Consider the following 12,961-nt stretch of genomic DNA (forward strand, 5'->3'; position numbering starts at 1 on the left):
TAGATTTTTCTTGGATATCTTCACGAAATTAAAATTAAAAAAAAAAAAAAAGGGGGGGGGGGGAAATAATTTCATTTAGTTTTTAAAAACACAAAAAATTGCTATTTTGGGAATGTTTTTTGAAAATATTTTGAATAATAATTCAAAAACAAAATGTAGGAAACCAAAAACAAAGGGACACACAAAAATGTGTCTGCAACCCACAAATGGGTACTGGTCGACTCACTGTTTGGGAATCGGTGCTCTTAGCGTAATCACTGAAAACCCTGAAATGATGATCATAGTGATGGTAGTGAATGGTTGCGACTGCCAGGTCGCAGTTACTATCAAAACCTCCACCGGCTGTCAGTCTGTCACGTCACTTAGCCCTAACCCTAACCCTAACCCACATCACACTTTTGCCCTACTCCTATCTCCGCCACCCTTGCCTCTATCCATGCCAAACTTTGCCAAACCACAACCTCCACCCCTCATTTCTCACATGGCCCTCTTCTAGGGATGAGGCCGATTTTTGCACAACACATTTTTGGACACTGCTCCTACAGATTTTGCCCTAAAATCACGCAACGCGGTACACAGTATCTCTAAAGTCACGTCATCAAGATGGATCTGTCCCATTTCCCATATTCCCTCCTGATTGGCAATGATTGCCTTCTAAAGTTTGTGTATGTGACGTGGCGGTCACTCATCTCCCGATTAGCGAATCGTACTGGTTTTGCTTATCTTGCACCTGGACCACGGATGTGCGTGGTCCATGGGTTCTCCCCTTACCTTCTCCAGGCCCTCTGCAGTGATGGTGTCGTTCCAGCTCTTCATGTACTCCCCGGGGAACTTGTCCTTGCTGAAGACGCCCACCGTCTTGCCGTCCTTGCTGCCTCGGATGGCCTCGATCATCTTGTCAAAGTTGGCCTTGTTGCTCTCGTTCTGTCAAGACATGGGACACGTTAGTTAGGCCACATGTTACCCAGGTGTTGACACCAAGGTCTCAGAGGCACTTGCCTGTCGGGCAAGTGCTGGTCATATTCTACTTGCCCAAAGATTATGCCCACTTGCCCGAAAAGAAAATCGTCCATTATAAAATGATAGGTACAATTTGAATTACCGTTCAATTTAAAACTTATTTTACTTTCTTTTTTGCACAATACAACATTTCATACTTCATTTTCAGGTGTTATCCTACCAATGTGATCAATGTGACAAGTGTTTCCCTAATCCTGGGAGTTTAAAACGTCACAGCGGAATTCACGCTGGAGAGAAACCCTACCTCTGTGACCAGTGTGGGAAAAGGTTCAGACAAAACAAGAATCTAAAATATCTCGTTATGTTGTGTATAAACGGTTGCGTCCCCTCCCAAACAAGCACCTGCCCGGTCGGGCAACCTGAAAGCAAACTCCACCTGCACGAAAGTTTTTTTTTACATGCCAGGGGCAGGTGGGCAACCCTTAGTGTCAACGCCTGTTCTCCCCCACCCCCAATTCAGTCATGGCTGATTCTACCTTCCCCGCCCCCTAGATGTTGGCCTCCGCTGATACACATGGGGTCACAATCCGCCACTGTCGCAGAGAGTGTGTAACATGCACCAAGGTTCACACCATCACCGCCCGAGATCCCCTCCCGCTGAACAGGCATCCCAAGCAACCAGCAAGGGTGACAGGTGCAGTCAGTAGGCAGTTTAAGCGGCCCGTTTCTACAACCGCGACGCGAGGCGGGACCACGGCTGCTATGACGTAATCGCCGTAGCAGTCAAAACCGTTAAGCAAACAGCGACAGGGTCCCACCCCTTTTACTGAACGCTTTGGTTCCCATGGCGACACGTATACGCAGCAGGCGATGCTGCCACACCGTGGGAAGGGAGCTTCTGGCGTTGTAGAGACGGCTACGGCGGCGGCAGGTTTATCTAGCGAGCGCTGATCATTTCCGGTTACCGTTGTTGTCTGCCGTGGCCGTCAAAAGCTTAAAGTCGCTAGTGACAGGGACAACTGCTGCCTTCCCACCCATGGGCAAGCCAGACAGAGGCTACTGCTACCGGCTACTGAACAAGATCTCTGCTGTGGTGTGGTGGAAGAAAGTGTTTTACAGAATCTGGCGCCTCATTTGTATTTTTTTTTTTTTTTGCTTTGTTCACCTTTTGACATAAACCTATTAGGTTATGTCAATTAATTCCTCCCCACACACATTTGTGTTGTCACTAGTGCCGAATCCTTCCAACTCCCCACCGGGAGGACGTTAAGCCTTTGAAGTAGGATACTCCTCTCGCCTAGGGCTGTCACCATTATGACATTTTACATGACGATTAATTGTCACCCAAATAATTGCAATTAACGATTTAATTGTGTTTTTGTTGTTGACAATTTAATTTCTGTTTGGCTTGTAGGCTTTGCAGTTGCACATGGCAGATATGACACATAACCTAAATATAAAAAGAAATGATACTTATAAAATAACATTGATAGTGGAAATAGAAGATCAACTAGTGTGAGCTTGTAGATCGGCTATGTCCACTATTTATGAAAATGTTTGAAAATATATAGAGATGGACCGATTGCTAAATTCTTGGCCGATACCGATCCTCCGGTTTTATGAAGGTCTGACCTGCCAAAACCGATTTTTCCGATACCGATTTCTTTAGCTAAGAACTAGAAAATGGTGTTGCTCAAATACCCTTTTTTCAGGCCAAGTAGGCCTACAAGACATACTTCAATTTGAGTACCAATAAGCTAGAAGAACACTAATGCCAAATCAATCACAATAGTACAATATCCAAAAACACAGACAATATCCAGTCTAATATGACCGTCTGTTTGTTTTTTTTCTCCTTCTTTTTGGAGACGACATTGACACAGGATTATGGAATATATCCTTATATTGCAGTAATCAGCACCATATGCATTCTGTAGGCTGCCACTAAGTAGACTGGCTGCTACTTGCTAATGTTTACTTTAGTCACAGGACCAGAGCATCATCCTGTGCAGTGCCATAGACACAATTGGCATAAAACCGGTTTTATGTCAGTGACCTGCCGATCACCGATTCGGCCGGTTTGATATAATACCTGCCGATTTTTGATATTGGCCGATACCGATGTATGAACATTTTTTCAACATGGAAACGATTATGACAGGCCTACTCCCGCCCAACACTCCATGCTGACTGACAGGTGCCACCCCAGCCCGTAGGATTTCGTGCAGGTGGCTATTATCACCCTTCTCACACCGTGGATTAGAACCCACAGCTTACGCGGTGGTGGGAAGGCACTTTAACACCACACCACCTAAATGCCCTCAGATTCGCTTTAACTCAGTAAGTACACCGAGTGTGCACAGTCATTTGTCTTGATGTTCAGAGTGACTAAGTAGTAATGACACATACGGACCACGGACGTTACAACTATCGGAAACATCTCGAGTCACGATCTACTTAATTGATTCGTCTGCTCAAAGAAATTTGGCATATCTCAAAACCCCAAATGGCAGTTGGCCAAGTGCCAGGTTGGCTAGTAGAACGGACAAACTTTATACATACTGTACATAACCATTTCCATGAGATCCATTTCTTAAGGTCTTTGCACACTGCTGCGTTTTTCGTTGCGAAATACGTTTTTCAGGGCAAGGAGAGAGAGAGAGATAGAGAGAGCAAGGGACCGCGTGGTGCGCGAAACGGGCGGCAGTGTGCAAACGTGACTGACATAACGTGAGGTTGATTTGTTATTTGCGTGCTCCGAAATTCACTCCGATATTCGGCCCGAAAAACGCAGTAGTGTGCAACCAGCTTGACACCTGCTATTCTTATGGATTAACCCATTAAGACTGAGAAAGCATCTGTATTGGGGGTGTGAATCGCCATCACTGAGGCGACACGATACACATCTCGATACACTGCCAGCGATACGATATAATTGCAATACATTGAAATTATTATTTTCACAATTTCTGCCTCTAATATTTGACAATTTGGACAATGTCTAATTTGTCATTTTAGAGGTATTAAAAAGTCCTTAGATTGTCACTTAATAGAAATGTGCAGACACCCTCTATACACTTATAGTAGGGCAGGAGAGAGGGGTCTACCAGCACCCCAATGAAGCTTTTTCGAAACCTGTTTTTTTTGGACCGTTATGATGTCTAGTTATGATTTCTGCTTGTTGCCGTCGCCAACTAATGTCCCATGGGGTTCATTTTTAACCTTTTCTCACAACTATTCCCAATCTGAACCATACAATGGTCATAACAGAAAATGCCATAACGATTGATGTAAACAACCTACAGGGAGAAATGAACACACTTTTCTATATGATTTTGACCCAGGGAATTCATTAAAGTGGTTATTTTTAACATTTAAGCACATCTTGACCCTATTTCAGGACAGAAACGGCGAAGAATAACCCAAAAATGTTCAAAACACGTCTATACTTCTCTTTGTACAGATGAATTAAGGTGTATTCTTTTGATACCACAGGTTTTTTAGGACCCTTATGATGTCTAGTTATGATTTCTGCTTGTTGCCGTGGTCAACTAATGTCCCATGGGGTTCATTTGTAACCTTTTCTCACATATCCCCAATTAGTGTGGGGATTTAGGGGAGCAAATGCTAATTTCGTGCAATTTTGACTTAAAGCGCAACATTTTGCACAGATGTAGCCCAGGGCTTGCTCTAATGATTTAGCTAGGGCGCCCGAGTCTGCGACCTTCGGGGTCGCCACAGCGGTCAAATCAAGTTGGGCTTCCATTGACTTTCTATACAGGAGGAAAATACCCAGAAAATTTTTTTTTTTCTGGGTATTTAAGGAGGATCTGAGGGGTCTAACTAGGGGTTTGTCATGATGCTGAATCCATTGCAGGCATTTGTTTTGCACAAAAAACATTCAGTGGGCTAGAAATGGCCTCAGAAAACAATACACGTATGGGTGAGTATTCATGTTAGTCGGAGGCCTTAGGGTTATTTTCTCTTGTGCTAATCAGTCTAAAAGTTAAAAAATTTGCACAGATGTAGCTCAGGGCATGTTCTAATGATTTAGCTAGGGCGCCCGAGTCTGCGACCTTCGGGGTCGCCACAGCACCCACACAACTCTGAAAAGTGATGACTCATCACTTTTCATCACTAAAGTCGATGGGAGCCCAACTTGATTTGGCCGCTGTGGCAACCCCGAATGTCGCAGACTCGGGCGCCCTAGTTAAATCATTAGAGCATGCCCTGAGCTACATCTGTGCAAAATCTTGAACTTTTAGACTGATTAGCACGAGAAAAAAAAACCCTAAGGCCTCCGACTAACATGAATACTCACCCATACGTGTATTGTTTTCTAAGGCCATTTCTAGCCCACTGAATGTTTTTTGTGCAAAACAAATGCCTGCAATGGATTCAGCATCATGACAAACCCCTAGTTAGACCCCTCAGATCCTCCTTAAATACCCAGAAAAAAAATATTTTTCTGGGTATTTTCCTCCTGTATAGAAAGTCAATGGAAGCCCAACTTGATTTGACCGCTGTGGCGACCCCGAAGGTCGCAGACTCGGGCGCCCTAGCTAAATCATTAGAGCAAGCCCTGGGCTACATCTGTGCAAAATTTCGCGCTTTAAGTCAAAATTGCACGAAATTAGCATTTGCTCCCCTAAATCCCCACACTAATTGGGGATATGTGAGAAAAGGTTACAAATGAACCCCATGGGACATTAGTTGACCACGGCAACAAGCAGAAATCATAACTAGACATCATAAGGGTCCTAAAAAACCTGTGGTATCAAAAGAATACACCTTAATTCATCTGTACAAAGAGAAGTATAGACGTGTTTTGAACATTTTTGGGTTATTCTTCGCCGTTTCTGTCCTGAAATAGGGTCAAGATGTGCTTAAATGTTAAAAATAACCACTTTAATGAATTCCCTGGGTCAAAATCATATAGAAAAGTGTGTTCATTTCTCCCTGTAGGTTGTTTACATCAAGCGTTATGGCATTTTCTGTTATGACCATTGTATGGTTCAGATTGGGAATAGTTGTGAGAAAAGGTTAAAAATGAACCCCATGGGACATTAGTTGGCGACGGCAACAAGCAGAAATCATAACTAGACATCATAACGGTCCAAAAAAAACAGGTTTCGAAAAAGCTTCATTGGGGTGCTGGTAGACCCCTCTCTCCTGCCCTACTATTAAACTTTATGTTGGTTTGTTTACTGTTGAGTGTAATGTTAATGTTGCACATGTTGCACATTAAGTTAACTCATACAGTGCCATCCGGCCACAAGGGGTGCTAGAGTGCCAGAAATTTCTCCATTGACCTTCTTTATAGCTTTCGTCGACCCTCTCCCAACTGGCCTGTGTTTTCACTCCGGTCAATCCTATGGGTGACCAGAGGAGGAAGCTAGCTGACACGTAGCCAAAATGCTAACCCATTTAGAAGCCCGATCAAAAGCTATTTCAGCCGAGAAAAAACTTTCTCATTGGGTCTGGGGACACAATCCGGAGAAAATCCTGTCTAAAGATGTGATTTATTATTGGAGTGGGCGGCGCGATTCGGCCGTTAGCGCGAATACGGCCCGTGGATGGCCGAGTCTAAGTCCCGGCCAAGGATGGACGTCTAGACCGGGGCTTCGTTGAGGCCTCCGATAAAATAATTCATTTTATTAAATATCCCGGACATGTTCGGGATAGGCACCCTGGAATACGTCGCGCCGCCTACAATGAACATTTGGTGAACATTGGGGGGGGTCTAAACTTTATTTTAAACCATTTTCAATGGAATAAATCGTCGGAGCATCTAGCGTCTCTCGTTGGTGAGCGCTGGGCGAGCCGGGACCACCCACGTTGCTCCAAGCAGCTCGGGGTAAGTAAAATAGCAAATAAAAAATAGTTTTTGATCCCGAATATCCCAAACTAGTTCGGGATAGGCACTAAAAGGGTTAATCATCTGGGGACCCCTCAAAATAATTTGGGGGGGTCCTCGACCCCCAGGTTGAGAACCACTGACTGAAATTAGTTGTGGCGACTGAGAACTTTAACCCATTTAGGCCTAGAATTATTGAATGCTTTAACCAGTGAAAAATAGCAGATATACAAGCTCACAGCGCGGCACCGAGTGCCGCGCTACGAGCTTGTAGATCTGCTATTTTTGAAAAAGTCATGAAAATGTGTGCAAATCTCTATTTTCAAAGCGAATGTTTGTAACTCAAATTTAGCTTCTGGGTGGTCCCTGGAACTAGATATTTTGAGATGGGGGTCCGTGGCCAAATAAATATCAGTTTGGGGGTCCTTCACATGAAAAATTATGAGAACCACTGACATAGTAGTTAGGGATGGGCCGAAAGCAAAATTCTTGGCCGAAACCGAATACCGAATACTGGAAACATTCCACCGAATACCGAATACCGAATAGCCGAATAATACATGTATATAATTTATTTTGTATAATAAATGTTTGTACCATTGCTGTACCTTTGTTGTAAAGCTACCTGATTATGGCAAACCCTAACTTAAATAATAATCACCATATGGTTCCATAAAACATTTATTTCTCACTTTTGAATGCACACATAACAAAATAAAATATTTTCTCTTTGCAATGTTAGCATAAAACAAAGTCAAAATAGTGCAACTATTTCTGTAGTATCCTACAGAGATAAAAGTGCATCAGAACAAGGTTCTTAAAACTGCAGAATGATCTAGGCCTACAACAAAATATTATTGTAAACACAAGGGCTGTAACAGCCAGGCCTTCAACAACAAATGCACATACTGTATGTTGCAAAATGATCTAGGGCCCAGGGGTCCTCAAATACAAATCTTGAAGGTCCAGAAATATTTTTTTGAAACAGGTCCAGGTCCGAAAAAAAGGCGAAGGCGAAATAAGGCGGATACATTTATACAGTATGTACTGTATGTATGTATGTTTATTATAATCATTAGAATTGTTTATTTTAATTATTATTATTATTATTTGGAACTTTGGAAATCTCAGTTGGAACTGTTACCCCTGCTACCTGATGCTGGATAAGCGGTTGAAGATGGATGGATGGATGAATGGATAATTATTTATGCATGTAGAGTAGGCTACATTATTTACATTTATTGTGTAGCAATAAAACACTGGCTTATAGTTTAATTATTGGAAACTAAAGAGCATAAATGCAATATTAGGCTTGTCGTTCAGAATGGAAAATAAAGTGGAACTTAGCGTGAGGGGGAGAGGATTACTTGACATTCAGTTAGTTGACACACGTACTGCACAAGCCAGACTGACTGTGCTGATTGACTATGTCAAATGACCAGTCAAATCAGGGTCAACGAGTCATAGTTATTAACCTAACACAGCCTAGGATAGCTGGCAATAATATGCGACGACACATCACATTGTTAAAGACGCATGATCACGCATCGCGAGTTTCGCGACCATTTCTCGTCTAATGCAAGCAGTTGGAGCCTTACATCGTGGATATTAATGTGTTGCTGTTGTCCTCTCCAATTGAACAGCCAAAGGTAGAAGATCTCTAAGTTATTAATCCAGTGGGAGCAATGGTTTCCAAGAGGTTTTAGCAACTTTTTTAAGGCAGCGAGCGGCATGAGTGTGTGGAGAGGAGAGGAGAGGGGAGGGGGGGGAGCAGCATGGAGAGCAGACTGCGTCGGAGACTCGGAGGGAAGGAAAACCTTTGATCTACAAGCCCACAGCACGTTGCACCCGCGACGCTTTGTGGGCTTGCAAATTGGCGTAGGGGTGTGTCTTGTGAGCCTGTGTATGTGTTTGAGCGAATGAGCACAATCAGCACATACACACCCACGCACACACAAACACACATCACACACAGTCAGTCCGATCGTCAGATACAACTGTGCGGAGATTTCTCAGAAATGTGCCGCGGTCCGGACATGGACTGCGGTCCGCCTATTGAGGACCCCTGACCCTGTCCTTCACACTATTCGGTGCTCAACTATTCGGTTTTAAAAGCTATCCAGCCGAAAACCGAAAATGCATTTTTAGCCATTTTCGGCCGAAAATTTTCGGTGCCGAATATTCGGCCTCATCCCTAATAGTAGTCTCTCGAGAACAGACTAACTGAGCTCCAGTTGAGTGAAAAGGACCTTTTCTTTGACGATGGCTGGCCAGATTGCTGACATAGAAACATAGGGGTTTTCAAAAAGTCTTAGAAGGATTCAAAAGACACTTATAGAATCGGGTCAAAATTCAATTTTTCACGATTTTTCAAAAATAGCAGATCTAAGTGCCGCGCTGCGAGCTTGTATATCGGCAATTTTTTATATTTAAAGCATAAAATATTGCGTCATAATGTGTTCAGGCCTAAATGGGTTAATCCACATATTCTGTGAGATTGACGATCACAGCGTGCCGTTACCTTTTCTCTGGTGAGCAGGGTGATGGGCGGAACTCCGTTGGCATTCTCGTTGCCCTTGGTGTTGGCCACCTGCTTCAGGAACTCCACCTTCTTTTTGCTGGCCAGGAAGATGATTTTGGCTTCGCAGAAAACCATGATGGTGTCTGTCAACTCGTAGCCAAACAGCCATGTCTATGGGAAAACAAGACGACATGTTGTTGTTGGGCAGTAACGTCCCATCTCCATATTTTAACTTTATTTTTTTATTTTTTTTAATGCTACTTGATCATTAGGGGTGGGCAATATAATCGATATGGCAATACATCACGATAGTTTATTTGCCAATACTGTATCGATACTTCAGGCAGTAGTATCGCGATACTTTGAGGAAAATAAAATATGTTCCCATGCATAGGAACCAATGGTAGAAGTCCTGTCCTGACACTCCGCTGCCTCTAGATGTCGCTGTACTATAGTAGCTACTTCCACTTCCCAGGATCAGTGAGTGAGGTTTCTCGAGAAAATGGCTATGAACGACAAAAACAACAACATTAGAGCAGCGCCTTCAGCTTTTAAAGATGATATATCGCAATAGTATCGTATCGCAAATCTTCGCAATATATCGTGATACTATTGCATCGTGACCCAAGTATCGTGATACGTATTGCATTGCGAGATTCTTGCCAATATCCACCCCTATTGATCATACTGCAGCATCACACGAAAGTATCAAAAGTAGCAGACCTACAAGCTCGAAACACATATTGCCTGAACAAACATAAACGTATCTTTCAGGGCATGACATTAAGGCTGGTCCTGGTGTCCGGGACAACTAATAAATCTTTATGGACAAGTTCATTAAAAGTGGCTTTTGGTTTCACTTTTTCTGTGACGCTCCAAGCAGCTGTGTGCTGTAAGCAGACTATGGACTGTGGAGTGGAGGGGGCCAGGGGGGGGGGGGTCTCATTTATTTGTCAAATGAAATAAATAAAACAGAAATGACTGAAATTGCAAATTTATATCCGGACAAGTAACTTTCGTGCCTCAAAAAGTTAATGCCAAGCCATGTTTTTACTAGCCTACTGCAGTAGCCTAATGGTAGACAACGAGCTACACCTGGGTGACGCTTCCCTCCACAGTGCACACTTGGCTGTATAGGAGACCAACGTTCTCTGAACAGTATTGCATCTCTCACATTATCACATATACCTGTGTTATATACTGTATTAGCTAGCTACTACCCAGAACCCACACGTCACCTTATCAAACTGAATATTTACCTTAAAGTGTGAACACATCTTAAACAGATATTCTCCTGTTGCATGCTACATGGGTGAACGGCCAACACTGGACAATGTCCTCACTTGATTTCCAGGATATGTTCATGTGAGAATTGAGAAAGTGGCTTTACTTGCTGATCCACGTTCTGTATCTACTATGTTATGTAGCTATTACATCTCTGCATGAATGCCACACTGTACAGTCTTGGGTGTTGCTATTCTGTCCGTCTGTATATGGACCGAGTGTGGTTAACTTTGAAAAGAGTACAACACTGCTACGTTAATGACTCATAGTACACTGTACCTGTAGAGCTGTTGATTTGGCGTACACAATCTCCTCGTCCACCCCAACAGATACCACGAGAGCATCCACTTTGCCAAATTCATCTTCTCCTTTCTGTCAACACACAGACAGATGGGATTCACAAAACATCCATATTGATTTATTATTATTATTATAATATCCACTTTCATTATGACTTTTATCAGAACAAAAACTATTAAAAATGCTTTAGTTAGTATACAAACAAAATACAGTTTATTTTACAACGTTGGTTACCACATTTTGTAATCTGACACATTAGTTACCATAAAACACATCTGCAACATCAGCACCTGACGACGAGCAAGCAAGACCACATTATATATCATTTCGTCATAGCCCCCCCAAATAAAGTTGTTTATCTTATTTGTTGTTGTGTAAAGCGACTTTGAGTACCAAGAAAAGCGTTGTATATATTGGACGTATCATAATACCATCATCATAATGTAGATAGATCAGTTACTGAGGGACAAGTTAGTTCAGATGCAGACATGTTTGTTTATTACTGAGGAAACATACATTGCCAAAAACACCTTTCTATTTGATCAGGCTGGCTTGTGTGTGTGTGTGTGTGTGTGTGTGTGTGTGTGTGTGTGTGTATGTGTGCGAGAGAGAGAGAGAGAGAGAGAGAGAGAGAGAGAGAGAGAGAGAGAGAGAGAGAGAATCAGCATCCTGTCAAAGTGTGTGAGAAAAGGTGTTTATGCTTTATGCTCATTCTGCTCATTGCATATATCTGGCAGCACACATTGGCTGAAATGCATGGACATGTTGCATTTAAACCACTTTTTTTGATGGGTTTCAATATGAAGCCCATTCAGTTTACAGTATGTATGAAATGTACTGCTGTCCAAGACTAAATTAATTAAGAACTGCAGGGAAAGGACATCATTGTGCAACCTGTATATTATTGTGTTTGGAAAAACGTGCTTAGAGACCTTTGCTGATGTTCATCAACATTTTAACACTTGTAGTACTTGGCTAGCTAGTGTGTTAGCATGCTAACACGCTAGCTAACGTGGTGACTGACTGGTACTAGACAAGAGGAAAAAAAGACCAAGGATGACACTAGTGATGTCACAATGAACTGCACCTTGTGTGGTGTAGTTTGGCACTGACATTTACTAAAATGTGTATTCCCCATTGTTACACTAACTCTTTAGACGTGTTGCTTTCAACAAAATAATAATAAGTCACAATTCCAAACATTAATATTATTTATAACAAAAACATACATTTTTAGGACATATTAAAGGAACGCGCGACAAAGTGTCAACCGCGGGGCGCTTGGTTGCAACGTCACGTACGCATCCTTGTTGGCGACAACGACGTGGCGGCTATCCTTTCCCTTCTCTTCCTTGATGCTCATGTTAGCCCAACAAAAAAAAAGAGCCAAAAGCTAAGCTAGCAAAGCTCTAAAACTGACTGAGGAAGCTTCATACGCTGCAGCCGCGCGCGTTAAGACACGTTTCTCGTGTCACCCCGACTGATCCCTGCAAAGAGGACGTCCAGGTGACACATGTAAAACATGTAGACGATTGTAAGGCCCACTTTCCCCCCCACATCTCTCCACGTATTGTTGCAATGCCAGCCCCTGTTCAGTGATCAGTGATCTGGGGCTACACATTGTACACAAACACAAGCCCCCAAAAAGTCACAAATCAACAAAAAAATATGAATTATGTCCAAAAAAATCTATTTTTTTTAATACCTTCCAGTTGCCGTAGAGTCGTTTGATCCGGCGGTAGTACGCCTCCTTGTCCAAGTTGACCGCCATGGCTCTTTCTGATCAGTGATGATGTTGTGTGTGTGTGTAGCTCCTCTTCCTCACAAACCCTCCCTCCTCAACACTACTCCAGTTCCCCTGTGGCTCAGATCTCTCTGCTTCTGCTCACTGCTCTGTGTGCGAGCCACTAGGCCGGATTGGTGCTGGTGATGATGATGATGATGTATATAAATGCACTTTACCCACGCCTCGATCGCATATGGTGATCGATTATTAAAACAAATTAATATGCACACAAATAAACAATAAAAATGAATAA

At 42.8% G+C, this 12,961-nt stretch overlaps 1 protein-coding gene across 1 annotated transcript in view; it reads right to left on the minus strand.

Annotated features, from left to right (window-relative positions):
• The window catches only part of supt16h (SPT16 homolog, facilitates chromatin remodeling subunit), a 38,289-nt gene extending 25,533 nt beyond the window's left edge, over window positions 1-12,756 (minus strand). The window contains exons 1-4 of the mRNA XM_080741283.1: window positions 12,628-12,756; window positions 10,902-10,994; window positions 9,339-9,509; window positions 772-924 (exon numbers count right to left, since the gene is read on the minus strand). Of these exons, the coding sequence (XP_080597409.1) occupies window positions 772-924; window positions 9,339-9,509; window positions 10,902-10,994; window positions 12,628-12,693 (483 nt within the window). The 5' untranslated portion in view covers window positions 12,694-12,756. The remainder of the gene's footprint in view (window positions 1-771; window positions 925-9,338; window positions 9,510-10,901; window positions 10,995-12,627) is intronic.
• Window positions 12,757-12,961: the final 205 nt, after the last annotated feature.

Source organism: Nannobrachium achirus (assembly GCF_963921795.1).
Source record: "Nannobrachium achirus genome assembly, chromosome: 14".
In the NCBI taxonomy this organism is placed as follows: domain Eukaryota; kingdom Metazoa; phylum Chordata; class Actinopteri; order Myctophiformes; family Myctophidae; genus Nannobrachium; species Nannobrachium achirus.